Below are 23,268 nucleotides of genomic sequence, written 5' to 3'. Positions count from 1 at the left end.
TGGTATATGACAGGACCAGCACAAGAACCTAGGTCTTTGGCCCCAAGTAGAATTCCTTGCTTTTCACGACACCACCCTGCCTCCCTAATTTCTGGACAACTCTGCATTATACATTCAGGAAAACCAAGGTTCAGAAAGGCTAAGCAACTTACCCAGTGATGCCCAGTTATTAAGTGGCAGCGCTGGGGCTAGAACCCACGCCCCAACCCTCCTCATTGTTTTTCAAGTATTCTTTTCCATGCAGTCCACTCCATCACCTCTCAGAGAGCCTGGGTAGAGAAAAGAACAGAGAGGGAGATACAAACAAAGAGACGAACACAGAAATATTGACAAACAGAGGCATAGAGACAGATAGAAAGAAAAATTATAAAGTCAGATATCTCTAAGCTAAGAACATCCTTTAATCTTCTTTCTTCCAAGAGGTCCTTAAAATGATGAAAAGTTAGTAATTTTTAAGAAGAGGAGGATAAAATATAATGCCATAGCAACTACTTGTGCAGTTCTTTAGCAAATCTGAATAAATTGGGAGAAGCAGTAAAATCACTGAACACTGAGAGGGAAATCATGGCTCTGTCAAGCTTAAAATTGTTCAGGCAGGGCCGGGCGCAGTGGCTCACGCCTGTAATCCTAGCACTCTGGGAGGCCGAGGTGGGTGGATTGTTTGAGCTCAGGAGTTCGAGACCAGCCTGAGCAAGAGTGAGACCCCGTCTCTACTAAAAAAAAAAATAGAAAGAAATTATCTGGACAACTAAAAATATACAGAAAAATTAGCCAGGCATGGTGGCACATGCCTGTAGTCCCAGCTACTTGGGAGGCTGAGGCAGGAGGATCGCTTGAGCCCAGGAGTTTGAGGTTGCTGTGAGCTAGGCTGATGCCCGGGCAACACAGTGAGACTCTGTCTCAAAAAAAAAAAAAAAAAAAAAATTGTTCAGGCAAATGCTTTCCCTCCACCTCGGAGAGAAAGCTGATGCTGTGTTGAGCATTATTCAGGTGCCCTTGTGCAGTCGAAGATGTGAGCATCAACTGAGTAAACACTCAGAAAGTGGAGAAAAGCATTTGGCAATCACAGGCTCTCATCGCTTTGCGGAGTTACCACCATCTCACCTGTACCTGCTGGACATCAAAGGTGTCCTGAACAGGACAGCCAGGGGATTTCTAAGCTTTTGCCTGCGTTGACGCCGAGCCCACGAGAGGCAGGAGGAGAAGCAGTGACCTGGGTAACCCAGGCCAGCAAACCCTCCCTCCTGGAAGATGAAACTTAGGGGCTTGAATTATATTGCACCTGAATTTCCCTGTTGATCTTGCGCTCACGGCAATGATTTATTTATTGGTACTTACAAAATGCTCTATTAAGTAGCACTCCTCGCTGTTTTTCACATACAGGTGCACTTTCCCACCCCTTTGCCTGTGCTTGTGCTTATTCCTTGGCCTGATGTGCCCGTTCCGCTCAGCACCACCTCCAGTCCTGAATTCTACTACCAGGGCTCAGCTAAGATCTCCAGAAAGCAGCTCTATTCCACTGTGTTCAACCTCTCCCTTCTCTGACATGCATAGCATCTTTCAGTTTCTTGTGGCTCTTGTAACTTTATTTTTCATGAGACTTTACAAAGAAGACAAAAAGTACTCACAATCCATACGAAGAAAAGACAATATGTGGTTTATTATACATGCAATTCAATGAGTATGGGCTTACATGCCCGGGGCCCCTCCTGGCTGACTCAGTCCTGCCCACTATCCTCAGTTCAGGGAACAAAGTCAGCTGTTTTTTACAAGAGGCAGCAACTGGCTGAATCAGAGCAAGTGCCTAGCCCAAGAATGATTCATTTACTGGCCAGCTAGCAACTCATTCATTCATTCAGTGAATATTATTTGAGCAGTTATTATATGCCCGGCATTGCTCTAGACACTGGAATCAAAACAGGTTCCTGCCCTCTTGGAGTTTACAATCTTGGGTAGATAGCAATAAACAAAAATAATAATAAATATACATTATAATATGTCAGGTTAGTAATAAGTACTTTGGAAAAACAGAAAGCAAGGTGAGGGATTTGGAGGAGCGTGGGAGGGGAGAGGGGATCCAGTGTGTGTAAATGGCCAGAGAAATGTCCCCGATAAAGCAGTGTTTGAGCAGAGACCTAAAGGAGGTGAGGGAGCAAATGTGATGGCTCATTTTCCCCGTCAACTTGACCAGGCCACAGGGTACTCAGGTATTTGATCAAGCATTATTCTAGGTATTTCTGTGAGGGTGTTTCTGGATGAGTTTAACATTTAAATCAGTCAACAGAGTAAAGCAGATCGCCCTCCCTCATCCAACCAACTGAAGGCCTGGGTGGAACACAGTGCTGACCCTCCCCACATCCGAGGAAATTCCTCCTCCCTTTGGGTCGAGCATCCATTTTTCCTACCTTCAGACTCAAACTGAAACATCAGCTCTTCTGGGTGTCCAGCTCCCTGACTGCAGATATTGGGACTTGTCGGTCTTTATAATCGCATAAGACGATTCCTTATAAAACGTCTCTTTCTCTCTATCTATTCTGTTGGTTCTGTTTCTCTGGAGAGCCCTGATTGCCGCCGTGAGCCATGTCGCTAATTGGAGGAGCCGTCTGGGCAGCGGGAATAGCAAGAGCACAGGCCTTGAGGGAGGGGTGTGGCTGGCATGGCTGAGCAGCTACGGGAGCAGGGGTGGGTGAGGGGAGCAGCCAGGGAGGAGGTCAGAGAGTCACAGGGACCCCAGGGTGGAGGGCCTCAAAGACCGTGGGAAGAGCGAGTTCCACTCTGCGTATGGTGGGGATTCACTGGAGGACTTTGAGCAGAGGAGCAACATGATCTAACCTATTTTTAAAGGCTCATTCTGGCTGAGGGGAAAGCACAGGAATCAGTCAAGGGGCCGTTACCATGATCCAGGAGAGAAATGATGGTGCTTGAACCAGAGTGCTGGAGGCAGAGGTGGTGAGGGTGGTTGATTTCTAGATACAGTTTCAAGCCAACAGTATCTATCTGAAGGTGGTTTGGATATGGGACAGGATCTGGGATAACTCCAAGTGCCTTAGCCTGAGCATCTAGAGTTGCCATTTGCTGAGACAGGATGGACTGAATGAAGAGTGGGCTTGGGGTAGGGGCCAGGAGTTTGGTTGAGCTGTCGTTGGACATTCAAGCACAGCGTCCAACAGGCTAGTGGATATACGAGCGTGGAGGTGTGTGAGGAGGTCCAGGCTGGAGGTGTAAATTTGAGAGTCATCAGTAAATGTGTCACTGACATTATGAAGCCGAATGAGATCACCAAAAGAGGGTGTGAGGGAGAGAACAGAAGAGGGCCAAGGACTGAGCCCCGAGGCCTTCCAACATTTAGATCAGTGTTTTTCCAAGTGAGGGTTTCAACTCGTTAGTGGATTATGAAATCAATCTGAAGGATAATGAGCAGTACTTTTCCTAATGGGATAGAAAGAATGGAAAATATCAGAGTGGCTTGAATGTAATATTGTTTCATAAAACATTTTTCAGTTACTTATGTTTCTAAAGCAAACATATGGTTTATATATATATGTATGTGTGTGTTTATAGATCTGTGTTTGCGTACACCACGCATGTGAATTTATATCTTTACCTTATGTGTGTATACATGTAACCAGTTATAATGTAAAATATATTTTTAATGGATCATAATAAAACAATTTTTTTCAAATGTGAAAGTCACTGTTTTCAAGGCCCAGTGAGGTGTCCTCGGGGCTGGGCCCTGCCCACCGGGGGAAGTGGACATGAGCAGACCATTCCCACCCGTCCCTCTGGGTATGGACTGGGAAAGTGGGGAGAGCTGGCCAGGCAGCTCAAGGGAAGACTGGAGTGGGCAAAAAAAAGAGTGTGGACATCTCCATGAAAGAGAAACAGAGAACCAGGATGCCGGTTCCCCGAAGCCACCTTTATTTCTGCCAGCTTGTGGCTCTATTTCAGGTCCATGCATGGGTTTATACCTAAAAACCTGTTTTCGGTATCTTCCTTCCAGTGAGCAAGCTGAAACCAGTAAAAGTGTAACTGCAGAAGCAAACTTCACTTCTTGACTTCTCCATTTCTGTATCTGTAAGACAATGCTAATACTATTTTCTTGGGAACGTCATGAGGATTAAAAAGTCATTTTGTCTCCACCAAAGGCTCAGTAAATGCTTCATGGAAGAGGAGGCAGCTGATGCTCTTTCGTGCCCTGCAGTTTTGCTCCCACGCTGCTCTGTGACTGGGCATCCCGCCCATTGTCAGCACAGGCCAGCCTCTGGGGGATGCCAAGGCCTCTCCCACCCTCTGGAGGAGAACCCTGAAGTGGCCATGCAGACACACACCATTAGGCTTCTTGAAATAAGGTGGGGCTTTCAAGGAAAGGAGAAAAGAGGTAATAAAAGGAACAGAACTGAAGCTGCAACTATCTTCCCCGTGTGCCTCCTCTTTCTGGTTGCCTGGTCCCCCTCTGCTCCAGCTCTCAGGGGAGGACCAGAACAGAGCACAGGAGAAAGGAAGCACACACTGAGAGCACTGAGCGGCTCTGAACTAGGTCTTGGGGAAAAGGCAATGGGTCATTTTCCTCAAACACTTTCTCCTACCAAAGAGTGATGCCTTTGTAAGATCAGAAGTGACCCAAAGGTGGCACAGGTTAGAGAAAAGTGGTCTCACAATGGGCTTCCATGCTTTCTTCTAGTGCAGACCTTAGGCTACAGGTGCCTAAGTGGAATCTGAAGCTCACACATGTTTCTGCCCACATTATCAGGTTGGCAGAACTTGGGCGTCTGTGTCTCCTCATGTCCCATCTTTGATTTCTCCACTATGTGGCACTGCTTCAGCTCTTGCTAACACCGTCATTTTACAAAAGAAGGGCATCCATGAAAGCCAGGGTGTGTCTCGAGGGCTTTTGTCCTCTCTGCATGCTGGTCTGCTCATGGCACCCAGAACCTCCTAGAAGCCACCAGAACCCACTGACCGAGCCCATGAGGCTCGCTCATCATGTTTGCAATGGTGGAATCTTACTGGGAGTCCTCTCCCTCATCAGGGACAGTGTGCCAGCCCCACCTGCTGTGCAAGGGGACTGCAGCCAGCCCTCCAGCATGCAGCCAGGGGCCTGAGCCGTTTTTCTTGGTCCTCTCAGCACAGCAGACGCTACTGGAGTGAGGCAAGTGCTTTGCCTGATTCCTCACGGGACACAGGCCTCAGCAAGTTGTGGGAACTTGCAAAACTAGGTTCCTTCATTCAGAGTTTAAATCCAGAATAAACTCTTTCATTTTTATTTAGTTACATATTCTTTAAAGTTCAAGGCTTAAAACTCTACCAAACAGGTTTCAGAAGGTGAGCCCTGAGACTATACTTGTCATGTTGCTAAATTGGCCCAGAACTCCCGGCTGTCAGCTACCCCAAGCTTCGCACACTCTCACGTCTGGGTCCATCCTCTTTATTGTAGATAAATATTGTATATTTTAACTTGCAGCTTTGGCATAATGAGGATAAAAGAAACTTCCAGTTATGTAACTCAAATCATACCCAAATTATCCAAAGATTAGGCCAAACCCTGCCTTGATCACCCCAGCCACACTAATATTCACCTCCTCTGAAGTGCTTGTGGCGCACCTGTGCGTGTACTGCCTGCCTCGCTGTTACACATCTATTTATTATGTCGTGTTGGCCATTCCCCTCTCTGGGCTTCCACAGCACTTCACTATGTACAATTGTTCCATTTACGGCACTTTGTTTATATTTTACATATGTATCTGTCATTTCACAAAAACCCACAGCCTCCTAAAGCAGGCTCTAGATGCTGTTTATATCTCTCCCTTGCTCTTGACACATAGTAGATGTAGATGCTCAATAAATGCTTTTTTGGTTTAATGAGTTTACCAATTCAGTTCAATAAGCATTTATTGAGCATGTGCTATATACTAATCACTGAATTAGCTACAGAAGATATAATTATTTTCCTGCCTTAAAGTATCTCACACTCCAATAAGGGAGAGAAACATTTAACAAAGTAACACAGATTGTTGAGTATAAAAATAGAAGTGTATTCAAGATACAGATTTAACCCAAATAAAGGAGTCGTTAATTTTTTGTGAAAGAATAGAGAAGTTTCTGGAAGGAGGGGATATCTCAGCTGGGTTTTAGAGGATAAATAGGATTTCAGTGAGTGCACAATGGACGGGGCTGAGAGGGAAAAACGTGAATGGACAAATTAATAATATTAACAATCAGTGAATGAATTACCTCAACTACAGCGTATGTATCCTAAAGTCAGGAATATTTCTACTATGCTGTAAGCACAGAGCCAAATGTTCTGCACACCCCCAGTGACTGTTGGCTGATGATGGTGAAAATTACTTAAACCTCCTACTCGGAGCAGGTCACAGACACGATGCAAACATGATTTGGGAGCTGTCGGTAATAAAATAAGGCAGTTTTGGAAAATTATGGGTATGAGGACAACTGATACTCATCTTCTTCATTAAAAAAAAAAATTCTTCCTAAGGATGGGTCAGTCTAATTTAACATCTCAAGCAATTTGTTCAAATGAGCCAGACTGCCTTCCAGTGCCGAGGGGAACTCCGGAGGCTACATTACACAGGAACGTAACTGTAGAGCAATCCAGTTGATCAAAAATGAATTAGCCAGAGTGTGCCAAGAGTTATGTGATCAGGAAAGATGCTTCAAAGGAAGATGAGGTAATTAAGGATTTTGTCTTAGAAAAGGCAGCCAGGGAGAATGTAAACTGATGTCTCAGTTTCATGGTTCAAACACAGAGCATTCATGGGGGCCTACCTACTATGTGCAAGGCTCTCTGAGGGCTATTGAGATGAATGAGTTGAGGTCTGTTCCTTTAAAGTGCTCACGCTTCAAAGAAATAAATGTGATCGTAAAGAAAACAAGCACTTCTTTGAGCATTCACTATATGACGGCCATTGCGATGAGTATATCTGGGTCTGTCATCATAATTCACCTTCCATTCAGCACTGTGACATATGGTTAGGCCCATTTTACAGATGGGGAGACTGATAGACGGATATGATGAAGTGCCAGCTGAGCGTAGGGGCAGGAGTGGCTAACTCCACAAGGTGTAGTCTTGAAGGGTGCACAGAGGAAGTGACATCTCATTCATTCAGCCAGTCATTTAAAAGGCGTTTAATGAGCCACTACCAAGCACTGTGGCAGATGCTGGGAATATAATCATGAACAGTGAAAGACATGGTCCCTGCTATCACGGGCAAGTAGTATATTTCACCAAATAAATATACAAATTAATGTGTAACTCCAAATTAGGACAAGTGCTCTGAAAGAAAGTGGCATGGTTTATTGAAAGCATATAACAAAAGGCCTGATCACCTGAGGGAGGGGCCAAGAAGGCCTCCCTAAGGAAGTGATGCTTGAGCTAGTGGGGAGAGGGGCCTTTTAGGGCTTGTACCTGGCAGCATTAAGCCCTGTGGCATGGACCGAAAAGCCCTGTTGAAGGAGAAAGCATGATGTGGCAGGGCACTGAAAGTGGGGCCAGAGTCCAGAAAGCTGGAGGGAGAGGGATTTCCGGGGAGGCTGGAGTGGGGCAGGGGGGAGGGGCAGGTGCTTAAGGGCACACAAGCGATGTGGAGGATTTTGATCTTGTTCTAAGAGAAATGGGAAGGCATCAGAGGTTATAATCAGGTGGTTGACATGAACCCATGGACGTTCTGGAAAGATAACCCGGTTCCCACGTGCAGAATGGACGGGAAGCCAGCAGAGCGGATGTGGAATGAGGGAGGTAGCGGCTACTGCAAAGTCCAGGCAGTCTGTGGATGCGAGCGGAGGGGTCGGGGGATACCCCGGAACAAAGTCGACGGTGTTTGGTGATGGGCTGGGGGATAACACAGGGGAGCAGAAAGAGTGTCAGGACTAGGCAGGACGAGTACCTGTGTGAGGACAGGGTTTCTAACAAGCACACACTTCTTGGAGATGGGGAACAGGGGAGGAACGCCACGTCTTAAAAATGGGGTTGGGGGGATTCAAGTAACAACATCGTGTTTCAGAATTCCAAAGACTTCACTGTGGGCCACAAGCGAGAGGTCAGCATTGCCCAGGGCAATGTTGCCTCCACTGCAGGTTGCCCTAGCTGTAGAAGAAATGGTTTCGCCACTAATACTACATTTTTCTTTGTGATTACTTATCTTGCTAAATGACTTCCTGTAGAGTTGCTGTTCATGGAACGAAGGTTTTGAAGTCTAGGTTCTCAATATTCCCCTAAGCCCCTGTCATCCCCTCTTCTCAGTGCGCGACTGACCACATCCAAAAATGCACCTGTTAAAGGAAAGGAGGGAGCTGCTTTCCAGAGAATGGTAAGGTTTGCTGTTTCCTCGGAACTATCACACTTCCCTGCGAGCTGAGGCAAAGTTCTCAGGGACGGTGTTGGATGTCTACCTGTCTCGATACAGAGAGTGAAGGATGTGAAGAGACTGCCTTCTCTTACCGGTTCCCAAATGTAAAGTTCTAGATTGATCATTGCCTTCAGCAGGGCTTCAGTAGACCTGGGTTTCCGTCACCAACTCATTGTACGCCTTTAAATCAGGCTCTTGGTCTCATGGTCCCCATTTTACAATGAAGTGGGAAAACTCATTCCTTCTAGAATGAGGATTTTCTATCAGTTTTGTGTGACAGGAGGCACATATTTGTGATGAAAGTATAGGCTGTCTTTAGCTTTTCCAAGTATATTTCTTTTCCCTCTGCCTGCTGTACCAGGATAATAAAGCACCTTCTTTGAGAAGCATGAAAAAGGAGAAAGGTATAGGGACAGGAGATTCTGAAACAAAGAAAAGGCTCCTGAAAGACAGACAAGTCTTCAAGGAGATGCTTCCCTCAGTAAAGCCCCAGTGTAATACTGTCACAAGAGTCAGTGGAGTCACAAAAGAAGCCGAGCTCCATGCTGAGGAGAGGATGTGGGGATGAGGGGAGCAGGGCCTGTAGCACTTGTTTTTTAGGATCATAATAATAATTTAGGCTCTCTATCAAAATCCTGTGAAGTTCAGAGAAATACTGAGATGCAGAGGGGTAGTTACCCTGACACTAAAATCAGACAAAGACACCGTAAAAAAGTAAACTACAGACCAATATCAGTGATGAAGATAGATGCAAAAATCATCAACAAAATACTGTCAAATCAAATTCAACAGTACGTAAAAGCATCATACACCATGACCAAGTGAAATTTGTCCCTAGGATGCAAGGATGGTTCAACATATGAAAATCAATTAATGTGATATACTACATAAACAGAACAAAGAATAAAAATCACATGATCATCTCAATAGATGCAGGAAAGGTGTTTGATAAAACTCAGTCCCCTCTTACAAGAAAAACTGTCAACAAACTAGGGAAAAAGGGAAATTCCCTCAACATAATAAAGGCCATATATGACAAGCCCACAGCTATCATCATTCTCAATAATGAAAGACCAAAAGCTCTTCCACTCAGATCTGGAAAAAGACAAGGGATGCCCATTCTCTCCACTTCTATTGGACATAGTCCTGGAAGTCCTAGCCAGAACAATTAGGCAAGAAAAATAAAAGACATCCAAATTGGAAAGAAGAAGTAAAATTGTCCCTGTTTGCTGATGACATGATCTTATATATAGAAAACCCTAAAGATGCCTCAAAAAAAAAAAATGTTAGAACCAGTAAACAAATCTGGGGAAGTTGCAGGATACAAAATCAACATACAAAAATCAGTTCCATTTCAATACACTAAAAATGAGCTAACTGAAAAAGAAATTATGAAAACAATCCCATTTACAATAGCATCAGAAAGAACGAAATACTTATGAATAACCTTAACCACGGAACTGAAAGGAGTGTACATTAAAAACTACAAACATTAATGAACAAAATTAAAGAAGACACAAACAAATAGACATCCCATGTGCATAGATTGGAAAACTTGATATTGTCAAAATGTTTATATTACCCAAAGCAATCTGTAGATTCAATGCACTTTCTTTTTTTTTTTTTTTTTTTTTTTTTGAGACAGAGTCTCACTCTGTTGCCCAGACTACAGTGCCATGGCGTCAGCCTAGCTCACAGCAACCTCAAACTCCTGGGCTCAAGCGATCCTCTTGCCTCAGTCTCCCGAGTAACTGGGACTACAGGCATGTGCCACCATGCCCAGCTAATTTTATACATATATATTTTTTTTTCAGTTGTCCAGCTAATTTCTTTCTGTTCTTTTTTTAGTAGAGACAGGGTCTCACTCTTGCTCAGGCTGATCTCGAACTCCTGAGCTCAAACAATCCACTCGCCTCGGCCTCCCAGAGTGCTAGGATTGATTACAGGTGTGAGCCACTGCGCCCAGCCTTCAATGCACTTTCTATCAAAGTATTGACAGAATCTTTTTATAAAAATTAAAGTTTCTAGAATTTATATAGTACCGCAAAAGGTTCCAAATAGGCAAAACAATTTTGAAAAAGAAGAACAAAGCTGAAAACATCACACTTGCTAACATATTTCAAAGCTACAATAATTAAAACAGTGTGGAACTGGCATAAAGACAGACATAAGGACTAATGGAACAGAATAAAGAACCCAGAAATAAATCCACACATATATTGTCAACTGATCCTCAACAAGGGTGCCAAGAACATAAAATGGGGAAAATAGAGTTTCTTCAACAAATGATGCTGGGTAATTTGGATATTTACATACAAAAACACTTGGACACTTGTCTTACACCTTGCACAAAAATCAACTCAAAATGGATTAAAGATGTAAACAAAAGACATGAAGCTATAAATGCCATAGAAGAAAACATAGAAGAAAAGCTTCATGATATTTATTTTAGTAAAGATTTCATGACTGTGACACTAAAAGCATAGGCAACAAAAGCAAAACTAGACAAGTGTGACTACATCAAATTAAAAATCTTCACAACAAAGGAAAATCTCAGTAGAGTGAAAGACAACCTGCAGAATGGAAAAAAATATTTGCAAACCATATATCTGATCAGGAGTTCTTTTCCAAGATATGTAAGAAACTCTGGCAACTCAGTAGCAAAAAGACTAATAAAATGATTTTTAAAATTGGCTAAGGGCTTGAGTAAACATTTCTCCAAAGAAGATATACAAATAGCCAATGGGTATATGAAAAGATACTCAACATCACTGATCATCAGAGAAATGCAAATCAAAGCCACAATGAGATACCATCTCACACCTGTTAGAGTGGCTATTATCAAAAGAAACAAAAGACAGGTGTTGGTGAGGTTATGAAGAAATTGGAACCCTGTACACTGTTGCTGAGAATGCAAAATAATGCAGCTGCTATGGAAAATAGTATGGAGGTTCCTCAAAAAATTAAATATAGAACTACCATATTATCCAGCAATTTCACTTTTGGCATTTCTGCAAAAGAATTGAAATCAGGACCTTGAAGAGATATTAGCACTCCCGTGTTTATTGCAGCACTAATCACAATAGCCAAAATGTGAAAACAACCAAATGTCCGTCAATGGATGAATGTATTTTTAAAATGTAAATTATACACACAATGGATTATTTTTCAGCCTTATAAAAAGGAGTATCATGAAATATGCAATAACACAGATGAACCTGGAGGAAATTATGCTAAGTGTCACAGAAGGACAAATAATGCATGACTTCATTTATATAAGGTATTTAAAATAGTCAAACTCATGCAAGCAAAGAATAGAATCGTATTTGCCAGGGGATCGGGGGATGGGTAAAAAGAGAGTTGCTGTCCAACAATATAAAGTTTCAATTATACAAGATGGGTAAGTTCTAGAGATCTACTGCACAATGCTGTGCTGTAGTTAACAATACTATATTGACAGTTAAGAGGGTAGATCTCATGTTAAGTATTCTTACCACAGTAAAATCTAAAACAAAATGTACAGGAGTAAAGAATCTCTCATAATTTCACTTCCCAGAGGTAACCAGTCAATTTTTTTTCTATCCCTTTTTTATATGTTATAGTATTGAGATCATACTGTATGCACCCTATTTTTACACCCTATTTTTGTCACATAACATAATATCTACTGGTGCACTGGAGCTGGCTTGTATTTACTTGCAAGAGCCAATACACGTCTCTTTCCAACTCTGCATTCAGTGACCTTGTGACCCCACATTAGTAGCTTGGAATCAGCTATGGTAGTAATGTTTACACCACAGAAATTGGCAGACACTACAAAGCAGTGATGTTTACTTTTTTTTTCAAAGACACTGTTGTTAAACTTTACTAGCACACCACTAATTATATCACAACCTTTTTTTGGGTCTTAAAAATGTCTTTATAAACAAAATTTTAAACATTACATAGCAGTCCATTAAAAGTTCTAATTTCTATACATGATATCAAATTTTTCACTATTATAAATAATGCTGTAATGAACATCTCAATGCATAAATATTTCATATTTTTTATTATTTCTTTAGTACAGATTCCTAGACAGGAAATTGTTAGGTCACAGGATATAAACATGGTTTTTCTGAAATCTATTGGAAAATAGCTTTTCCTGAAGTTATGCCAACTATATTCCCAGAAAAAAATTGTGTGAAAATGCCTGGTTAACTTATTAACATTAAATGCAATATTAACATAAACAGTAGCTAATTCAGTGGAGTGGGACACCAAGCCGAAAAAATACTGATCTATACGGAGTACATAAAAGTGAAGAATTTTCATGACTGCCACAAATAAAAATAGGAAACAAACAATAAACCAATTTCAAAAGTGATAAATACAATATATGGCAAGTTGCCTTTAATATAGAAATAGTTTATATAAATCAATAAAAAACATAGATCATAATGAAAGAGCTAAGGACTCGGACACACTACTATTCTAATTCATTATCATATTCCGATTTCGGGATTCCAGTATTCCATTCCAGCACTCAATTGAGAGAACAAGAGCCCAAAGCAAGTCTTGGGGTGTCAGGACTCCCCTGGCCAAGTCTCTGACAAAGCTGGTTACTTGAGTAATGCTCATGAATGGAACTGCAATTTACTAGCATTTTTTATATTCTGAACCAAATTCCCTCTTCCACTGAAAAAGCCAAGCTTAAAAACAACGCAAGCATCATGATATAAAAAGGTCACACAGTTTGCTACTCAAAAAGAGAGAAAAAGTGAGGGAGGCTGCAACAACAAACAGTCTAAGAACAATTCCAGCAGAACAGAGGTCTATTCTTTGGTGAAACTGCAGCTCTGTTGATGTTGTCTACCTCCAAAGTTCCTGGAGTGGAGTTTATGCTTTCTTTGAAGATTTTAGCTGTTTTCTACAAAATTGTGGCTCAGAGGCTATGGGAAACTGAAGGAAAAAAAACTGCATCCAGACCATCAAACCACCCCACCACCTCATTGTTCCCGGGTGCCAGATTGCTGTCAAGAGTCTGGGCTGTGGGTAAGTTTGAGAAAATTAGTCTTCCTACAAGTCGAAATAACAGCCAGAGAGAAACCCATTCTGGTGTGCAGTACATTTCATTATGCAAATTGCACAATAGCATTCGTGTGAGGTTGTAATCAATCACCACATGTGCGGAGGACCATTCAACATCAATCTAGGTATATGGGAACTACAGCAATACGGCTATGATCCTTGTCCTCAAGAAATTTCGAATCTTTGGGAAACACTTGTCTGGGATTAGAACCAGAAGTAAAATAATGGGCCAACTTCTGAAGAGCAGACACAAGTGCTGTTGGAGCTCAATGACAGGAAGGAGAAGAGCAACGAGAACATGTTCTAGCAATTCCAGAAAGCTTCAAGGGGCGAGAGGAGGTGAGCTGGCCTTGAAAGTATGGATAACACCAGAGGACGCTCTCTGTTTCTGTCAGTATTGCATACCAGCACCATATTTTTCCAGACCAAGGTTGGCACATATCTGTTTGCCCAAATAAATTAAATAGCATTCAGAACATGATAAATTGTTTGGCAGGAATAAAACATTCCCAGTCAATGTATGGGCTGACCCAATGTGGTCCTTCTACTGGAATATTGAAAATGAAAAAAGATATTGTTTTGTCTCTAGCCTATCAGGCATTAATAAGTAATTGGCTTTTATTTTCGTTTCATTTATTGTTTTTATTGTGGTAAAATATATAACATAAAATTTACCACTTTAACCATTTTTAAGGGTAGAGTTCAGTGCCATTAAGTACGTTCACATTGTACAAACATCACCATCTGAGCCAGGGCACAGACACCCTGACGTCCACTTCCCCTACCCCTCAACCTCCTGCCAGAGCTTCCCATTGGCTAAGCCAAGCCCAGGGAGACGCCATAGGCCAAGGGGCCCGAGGATGCGGTCCATAGAGGGGTGGCCTCCGTGGGTTCAGGCAGGGTGGAGAAAAGTGGAAAGTAGATCTGGGAGTCAAATGAAAAAGAACCAGTATAGTGACCTCCTTTGACATAGACCGGGCATGAAATTATGTGATTGGGCCAGAGGTTGAATATGTAATAAATTATTTGTTTGGTGCAAAAGTAATTGCAGTTTTGAACCATGAATTTTAAACTATTATAACTAGGCTCAAACACATCTTTATTAATCAAAATAGGAACAATTACAATCAACACATTTTTGCCAACGAGAAATAAGTTTGTTTATTCCTGTAGTGTAAAAATCTGTGCTGCGGGATTCCAGGAACTCTTGGAAAGCATTTTCTGCATCCTGCTGGTTGTGGAAGCATTTTCCCTGCAAAAAGTTGTTGAGATGCTTGAAGAAGTAGTAGTCGATTGCCAAGAGGTCAGGTGAATATGGCAGATGAGGCAAAACTTTGTACCCCAATTTGTTCAACTTTTGAAGCATTGGTTTGTGATGTGTGGTTGGGCGTTGTCTTGGAGAAGAATAGGGCCCTCTCTGCTGTAGGCATTGCAGTTTTTGGTGCATCTCATCGATTTACTGACCATACTTCTCAGATGTAATGGTTTTACTGAGATTCAGAAAGCTGTAGTGGATCAGACCAGCAGCAGACCACCAAACAGTGACTATGACCTTTTTTTGGTGCAAGTTTGGCTTTGGGAAGTGCTTTGGAGCTTCTTCTGAGTCCAACCACTGAGCTAGTCATCGCTGGTTGCCATATAAAATCCACTTTTTTTTTTTGGTCAGTTCCAAATTTTATTTCATTAACTTAAAAGGTGAACAAAATGTGTATTTCAAATCTCATTAAACTTATCTGAAACATACATTTACATAGAAGACAAACAAATACAGGATTTCAAGTAACTTATTGTATAGTCCATTGTCCATTTAAAAATATTCTTCTGGCAGGGGGGGTGGTGGTGGTAAGGGCAACATATGTAACCCAAACATCTGTACCCCCACAATATGCTGAAACAAAAAAAAAAAAATTCTTCCTTCCACAAAAACTCTACATTGAAAGACAAAAAAAATATTTTTTTTACTGCATAAAAGCTAGATGCAAAGTTCTGATGTACATTTATTTCATTGTCAACTCTGATGATGATGGGAGGCGCAAGTGTGCATAGTTCAGTAAAATAATGCAAAGAAAGAGCTTCTGCTTCTCTCAGATGCAAATTAGAAGCCTCTGTTCATGGCTCTTGGAGTACTATCACATAAATGATGCTCATAGTAAGTCACTTCTTCTTTCCTTTCCCTTTTTCACTTCTCTCTCCTTGCTGAAGACTTTGGTCACCAACTCCTGTTTTTTGTGTCCTTGTTTTTAGTTTAGGTATCATTTCCGCTGCGTACAACATTACTGACTTACGTGACGGAAACTGTACGAGACAGAGGCTGCCATCTTCCTGTTTAAGCTGAACCCGGACTCTGCCTCTGTATTGGACATCACGATTCCATTCTCTAGAGTACATTTTATTTTTCTCAAGAAATACATTAAGTCCAACTGCTGAGCATACATCTTGAATCTCTGTAGCTGTAGGATTTTCAACAGCCTTACTGATGGGGATCCGCCTTCCTTCTGTGATGGTCTTCTTATTATTTAAATAGGCAGGATAGATACAAATAAACCTGCCCTGGTCGGCCGGGGACCGCGCGGCTGCGCAAGCCATCCTCACAGAGGTCCGCACAGCGCCAGCACAAAACTCCCAGGGAGAAAACCAAAACCCTAAAATCCACTTTTTGTCACATGTCACAATACAATCAAGAAATGGTTCATAGTGTACAATAAGAGAAGACAACACTTCAAAACAAGTTTTTTTGGGTTTTTTGTTTTTCTTTTTAATTTTCGGTCAGCTCATGAGGCACCCACTTGCGAAGCTTTTTCACCTTTCCAATTTGCTTCAAATGTCAAATGACCATAGACTGGTGAATATTGGGTTCTTCGGCAACTTCTCATGTAGTTGTAAGAGGATCAGCTTCTGTGATTGCTCTCTCAACTGATCCTTGTCAACTTCTGATGGCCAGCCACTGTGCTCCTCATCTTCAAGGCTCTCATCGCCTTTGCAAAACTTCTTGAACCACCACTGTACCGTACATTCGTTAGCAGTTCCTGGGCCAAATGCACTGTCGATGTTGCGAGTTCTCTCCACTGCTTTACGACCCATTTTGAACTCAAATAAGAAAATCGCTCAAATTTGATTTTTGTCTAACATCATTTCTATAGTCTAGAATAAATATAAAATAAACAGCAAGTAATAACTCATTAGCAGAAAACAAAGTGAGAAATGCACATTAAAATGATGTATAACATAACCACATTTATTTAAGAATGTATTCCAATATCAAACAGCAAATTTCAACAGTGCTAAAACAGCAATTACTTTTGCACCAACCTAATAGGAGGAGGATGTGAGAAAAAAGAAAAGCAAAAGAGATATTTTGGAATGTATCAGAGAATGGGAATAAGCATCTCATTATCTGCCAAATCACAGTAAACAGATGAGCACAGTATCAGGGCAGTGAGTACAAAGCCCACATAGCAACTATTGCACGGTCATAGACTGCCAGAGGTGAAAGATTTCTAATCTCGTCCACTTTGATCATAGAGAGCACCCCTTTAGAGCCTGTGCTCCTACTACCCGAAGATGTTTAAATCAGTGGTTCTTCACCTTCTGTGAGCCCTCAGTCCATGTAACTGTGACCTTGAACTCATCTATCACTTTGACCAGCATCACCCCAAAACCTTAACTTTTCTGACCTCTGGTCTCTGCATATGTGGGAGAGTATTTGTCAACTATGAAGCTCCATATGAATATAAAGGGATGTTAAAATTAGCATTCAATGTTCTGAAAACATGGGGAAACTCTGGCGGGAGGTAGAAACTAGACAATGATAATAAGTCCAAGTAGCTTTGGAAGGCAGAAAAGATCATTTTGCAAAACCTAAAATAATTCATCAGTGTTTCTTTGTGCCAGGCACTGGACTAGGTGTTGTAGGGTATGAGAAAGCATGAAAAGTAGCCCCTCCCCAGAGTAGCAGTTTCCATTTGGCCAACTAACTCCATAGATGAGCAAGACACTCGTGAAACAAACAGGGACTGTGAGTGCCCTGCAAATGGCACAGCCTGTGGGGCCACAGGGGAGAGAGAGAGAGCCCCTAAACTGTGGGTGCTGGGTGCTCACAGAAGGCTTCCTGCAGCAAAAGGGAGGCGAAACAAATCCTGAGGGGAAAGCAGGATTTGAGAAAATAAAGAAGGCATTGCAGGTTGGCAGCAAGCACTGGAGCCAAGCATTCATTTATTCCTTTATTCATAGAATAAGTGCGTGCTCTGTCACTGTGCGCTGCCCTGGGGTCCCTGCTTCTGCTCGGGAGCAGTTAGCTGGATTTTCCTTCCCCCTGTGAAGCATCAGGCTGAAATGGAAAAGCCACTGCATCACTCCAACTACCTGTCCTTCAGGTAGAGGGTGGGACCAGCACTCAGGAGTCCTGCATCTTGTCCCCTGCCCTGCACCAACATCCTTGGGAAATTTCAGAAAGCTTTATGGAAGCATGAAGGCAATTTCCCTTTTCTGGGCCTCAGTTTTCTCACTGGTAAAATAAGGTAGTTGGACTAGATGGTCTCTAAGGTCCTTCATCATTTTATAATTTTTGCATCTGAAGACTAACTCAGTGATGCCTAATGTAATATTCACCTTCTCATCATGACTACCTATTAGTACACTTTCTCCTCTGAAGGAATATTCAGTGGAATTTTATTTCCTGCACTCTCAAGCATCTTGCAGATCTTAAGGCATGCCATGCTCCCCCTCAGCCTTTTACACAATCCGCTTTTCATCTTCCTAGAATTTGGACCCACCTCAGCCTGGCTGGAAAGCCTGCCTTGACTTCTTGCAGCAAACTCAGGTGCTCCTCCCATTTCCATGTCACGTTTTATCTCGATGCATTTCCCCACCCGTTGCTGAGCTGTGTCCTTGTCCTGGTACTCATTTCTCTCTCCCACAGGACTGTGAGCGTCTTAAGAGAAAGGGCCTTACCCCAATCATCCCAGCCCCACCCCTAGCAATTAGCCCAGGGCTTAGTTGAGCTTTTGTGAGCAAAGGCATGAATGGGGCTTTTGTGATTCAAGTAACATACCTCCCTTCAGTTACCTGTGAAAATAAGAACTGAAGTGCAGCCTGAAGGCCTGCAGGGCTCTGTGTGCTTTCTCATCAAGATGTCTCCCTTCCCTGCACATCTGTTCCCCTCTTCCCTTCCCACTGACCCCACACACGGGTCTCCACACCATGCCTTCTGCTCACTCACTGACGCATACCCTTCCAGTTTCTCCATCTGACCTTTCGGCTTCAGCTCTCATCGCTACACCCTCATTCCCTGGAGGACTCTCAGTTCACATTCTCAAGACAGTAAATGCTGTTGGCCCAACTCATCTTTCTGCATCAGATCACGTGGTGGGTCACCCACAAGCCTGTGGATTGGCTACTCTTGAATACTTTAATCAGCACCGTCCAGAGGGCAGGATCACGTGTGCAATGCAGGAGTACAGAGGCCAACGCCATCAGCCTAGGCTCCAAGCAGAGCAGGTCTGACTTCTAGAAAAGATCCATGTCAGCCCACTGGGACTGACTTCCACCTCTGACTTCAGGCTAACGTATTACGGAGGACTGGATCACAGGTCCAACTTGCAAGCTCCAAATCTGAGAATAGGAATATTCTAAGTGATTCCCAAAGAAGAGGTGTTCCCAGATGTGGCTGTCAGAGACGTCATTTGATAATCAGAGGTATCAGCCATGGAAACTAGTTTCCATAAGAGACCTCATTGGCCAGAAACCATCTCTCAGAACCATGGATATCACCCAGATGCCAGCTGGCCATGGAGGCCATGGCCCTGGGACATGCCAGCAGTGTACCCATCTGTTTTGAAGGGAATCAAATGTTCTAATATCTGATTTCCCAAAATTGCTCCTGGAAATGAATATCAGGCATCTTCGTCGAGGCCTGGTGAGGCTCCGGCTGCACGCAGCTGGAAAGCAGAGGCAGCAGAAGTGTGCCTAGGACAGCACCCGCAAGCTGCCTGTGCTCCTAGAGGCAGGGGCTGATTCGAAGATTGACTTAGCGAGGCCCCTTTGTAATAAATCGTTCCTCTCCTCACTCGAAGCAGGGGGCCAGCTGCTGCCGGCTCTCTCAGCATGGAGGGCACAACTGTGGATTTAGAATGCGAGGAGAGCAGATGGGCGGCCTCTCAGCGTCTTGAGGATGGCTGCCAATTTGGGTTTGTGCTGCCATTTGATCAGTTTTTTTTCTCCCGATGCTCATATTATGTGATCCATGGGGCAGAATGGTATCTGGGAAAGAGCACTCAACTGGGAGCACCAGGCTGAGACCTCAAGCGCATTCCTGGCTGCTCTTACAAACATTTGAGTTCTAGTCTACAGCATGTCCTATGTCAACCTCAGGTGGCCCTGGCCCCTACCCTGGAAGAGCTCACAGTTCAGCCAGGGAGACAGACGAGTAAACAACCAGTGTGTAATGTCACAAGTGCTTTGGTGAGCACAGGGCACTGTAAGTGCATAGAACGGGGGACACTTCCCTCAGAGCAGGGAAGGGCTACCCACAGAAGGCTCCCAGGGGGCGGGGGTGCCCCAACAGCATTCTGAAAGGTAAATGACTGAGAGGGCTCAATGAACAAAGGTCCAGGCAGAAAACAGCAATCATTCAGCATCTATTCAATCAGTCAGCACAAGGGTGGAGCCACATGCCTTCTGCATTGCTAGAGAATAAGCAGTGAGGTGAGGAGCTGCAGGAGAAAATCCTGGATGGTGGGCAGGGCCAGGTCGCACAGGGCTGCTGTAACAAATGCCTTACACTGCGGTGCTTATAAGCAACAGAAATTTATTTCTCACAGCCCTGGGGGCTGGGAAGTCCAAGATAAACGCAGCAGCAAAATCAGTGCCTGTTGAGGGCTGGACTCCTGGTTCATAGAAAGCACCCTCTTATGTGTCCTACGTCCTCACACAGTGGGAAAGGCAAGGCAGCTTTAAGGGCCTCCTTTACAAGGGCACTAATCCCATCATGTGGGCTCCAAGATCACGACCCAATCACCTCTCAAAGGCCACCCTCCTAATAGCATAAGCTTGGGAGTTAGGATTTCTCCATATGAATTTGGGGGGAGGTATGCACATTTAGACCATAGCAAGGGCTTTGAATGCCATCCTTAAGTGAGAGTTTGTACAGGCTGGGGATTGTCGGTTGGATCCTGAGGCAAGTAAGTCACATGAACTATCTGAGCTTCAGTTTCTTCTATTGAGTAATGGGGAATAATAAAAGATCCCACACTCACTCTGCAGGACTGTGGATGGGAGCCTTCACTCCTTCATCAACAGACATTTATTGAGTGATCCCTGTGTGCCAGGCATTGTAGGAAGGCTAGAGATGCAGAGATGAGTAAGATATTATCATTACCCTTAAAGTGTCCACTGTCTAGGGTAGAGGTACCCACAGCCAGAGCTAATTAATAAATCAGTATATTAAAGGCAGAGCAAGGCAGATGAGGAACAGGAAGGACAAGTGAACTAAGCTTTATTGTATGGACAGGCATTGTGCTAGATGCCTGTGGAGATATTATGCTATTTGGTCTTCCCAGAAGTCCTCCATGGTAAAATAGAAGGCACAGCTATCAGAATATCCCATTTCAGTGGTCAGAAAATCCCATGGGAGATGAAAGCATTGGCCCAGGACTCTGGGTCGGGCTTACCTGCTCAGCCAGCCAAGGCTGGAAAATGAGCCCTTACAAAGATCTAACCTGATTCTTTTTATTCCAAGCATTTGCTTTTTCACTCTTTAAAAGAGAATATTCATTTGCTCCCCTGGCTCACTGATGAGAGTTTGATTTACAGGAGTCATGAAGAACTGCTTGAATATGCTTTTGAGGCTGGGTATTTTGGGGGTGAAGGCAATCTCACACTGAGATACCTGTTGGCAAAATAATTCATGCACAGAACAGAAACAAATTTTTTTTTTTGAATTAGGATTTTGTTTCATGGAGTATTCATCACATTTGAGGCTGTTTTTTGCATTATTTCCTTGTCTCATTGCAGACTTAATGTGAAGCAGCATTGGGTGTTGTTGGAATTCTAACAAGAGCCGCCATTTTAAGCAAAATTCATTAATTAGCACCATCATTAATGATGATGACAAAGCCTTTTTCATTCATCTCTTTGATCATTCATGCAGTCACTCAACAAATGTTTACTGAGCACTTAGCATGTATTAGGCACCATCCTCTGCTCCAGGCATATGGTAAGAAGCAAAACAGACATAGTTCCTGCCCCAGAAGGAACTTGGAGTCTACAGAAAGGAGACAATAAACAAACCAAAAGACATATAATTATATGTTTGCAATTGATATGTTGCCTATCACATGCAAATGATACATGTTATGATTGATATGATATAGAAGTATAATATTGTACTTTGAGAGCATAATGCCAGGAGACTTAACCTAATTAGAATGTTTAGGGATGTTTTCCTCTAGGTAGCTGCCTTTAGGCTGGAAGATGAGCAAGTGTGAGTTAGGTAAGGGATGTGAAGAGTAGTCCAGGCAAAGAGAGCAGTGTGCTAGAAATTCCCAAAGCAGGAAGGAGCTTACACTAATATGAATGACAGTCAGTATAGCCATTAAGTAATTAAGAACCTGAAAATAAAAGGCACTGTGATTGGTGCCCATTGAGCAAGGTGGGCCAGGGGGGTAGTGAAAAAGGGAGGAACAGAATGGCGGTGAGCAAGGTAGTGTAGGCAGTCGGCTGGCCCTGTGGCCAACCAGCCAGCAACCAGACTTAAAGTCTCATGTTCAAATTCCATCCACCACTCAAGGCATAGCTTCAAAAGCACATCCATCTACTGTGAGGAATGATGCATTACACCATCTCCTACTTAGAGACTCACAATGCACATTAAGATATCAACACCTTTGAGAAATCCTGTAACTGAGATATATATTTATCCCAGCATTTCCAAAACATACGAGATTACAGAAACATATAAGATGCTGGTGTTCTAAAATGCACAGTTAGGCCATTGTTTATCTAGGGGACTGAGTTGTCCAAACTTGGATTGAAGTCTGACGGTGATGTTCAGTAGCTAAACATCTGTGGACAAATTTTTCAACTGCTCTGAGTCACAGAGGTCTCACTTATAAGACGGTGATGTCAATAGCTGTCTTGGAGGTTTTCTATAAGGATAAAATAAATAGCACATGTAAAGTCTCTATTTCAATGCCTGACACATAGTAGTTGTTCAGCAAACAATCAATTTCCTTTCTTCCATGGTGAACAAAACAGACTAGGTCAAACTTTGGAAAATCTTCCCACCACAAATCAGTCTGAGACAAGAAAATTTTCCCAGAACTAAAAACAAGTGTCTCCAATTAAAAGGACTCAAGTTCTGAGTGCCACGCATGTAAAAAGGCCTGTATTGAATCACATCATCATAAAATTTCTAAACTCAAAGAATAAAGAGAATATCCTAAAGTTTCTAGGGAGAGTGAAAAGTCACATACAAAGAACTTGGAATCAAATTGGCCTCAGACTTAATGGTAAAACCAAAAGATGGATGACAATGGAGAATTGCTCTTAATATTCTGAAAGAAAATCATTTTCAAACTAGAAATTTATACCTAGCCAAACTGTCATGAAAGTTTAAGTGAGGAATTAGATAATCAAAAACTGAAAAAAAAATTTAACTTACACACCCTTTCTTAGCAAAGTAAATTGAAAATGAAATCACATCATTGAAAGCTATGAGCTGCAGGAAATGGAGAAACCAGCACAAGAGAACCATGGAAGCACTTCCCAGGATCAAAAGAAGACCCCATACATCAGCTGTGCAGCCACCCTGGAAAGCAAACAATTCAGACTGGAGTAG

The 23,268-nt window shown here is 42.8% G+C and overlaps 1 protein-coding gene across 2 annotated transcripts; it reads right to left on the bottom strand.

Annotated features, from left to right (window-relative positions):
• Nucleotides 1-15,587: 15,587 nt before the first annotated feature.
• LOC105815761 (signal recognition particle 19 kDa protein-like) lies at nt 15,588-16,019 on the bottom strand. 2 transcript variants are annotated; one of them, XM_012651007.1, is made up of 2 exons: nt 15,903-16,019; nt 15,588-15,830 (listed from the first exon to the last, which is right to left on the bottom strand). In XM_012651007.1, exons 1-2 carry the CDS (start codon nt 16,017-16,019, stop codon nt 15,588-15,590), a joined length of 360 nt encoding a protein of 119 aa, XP_012506461.1. The 2 variants fall into 2 exon arrangements, with proteins under 2 accessions (XP_012506461.1, XP_012506460.1); XM_012651006.1 differs by having other exon boundaries at nt 15,588-16,019.
• Between the last annotated feature and the right edge of the window lie 7,249 nt (nt 16,020-23,268).

The sequence above is a fragment of the Propithecus coquereli genome, unplaced genomic scaffold (assembly GCF_000956105.1).
Source record: "Propithecus coquereli isolate 6110/MARCELLA unplaced genomic scaffold, Pcoq_1.0 Scaffold344, whole genome shotgun sequence".
Lineage (NCBI taxonomy): Eukaryota > Metazoa > Chordata > Mammalia > Primates > Indriidae > Propithecus > Propithecus coquereli.
The sequence above is the reverse complement of the archived record's forward strand: the minus strand, read 5'-3'. Positions and strand labels throughout refer to the sequence as shown.

Excerpts from the sequence above, each read along its gene's own strand:
- LOC105815761 (XM_012651006.1), bottom strand. The coding sequence starts at position 16,019 with ATGGCTTGCGCAGCCGCGCGGTCCCCGGCCGACCAGGGCAGGTTTATT.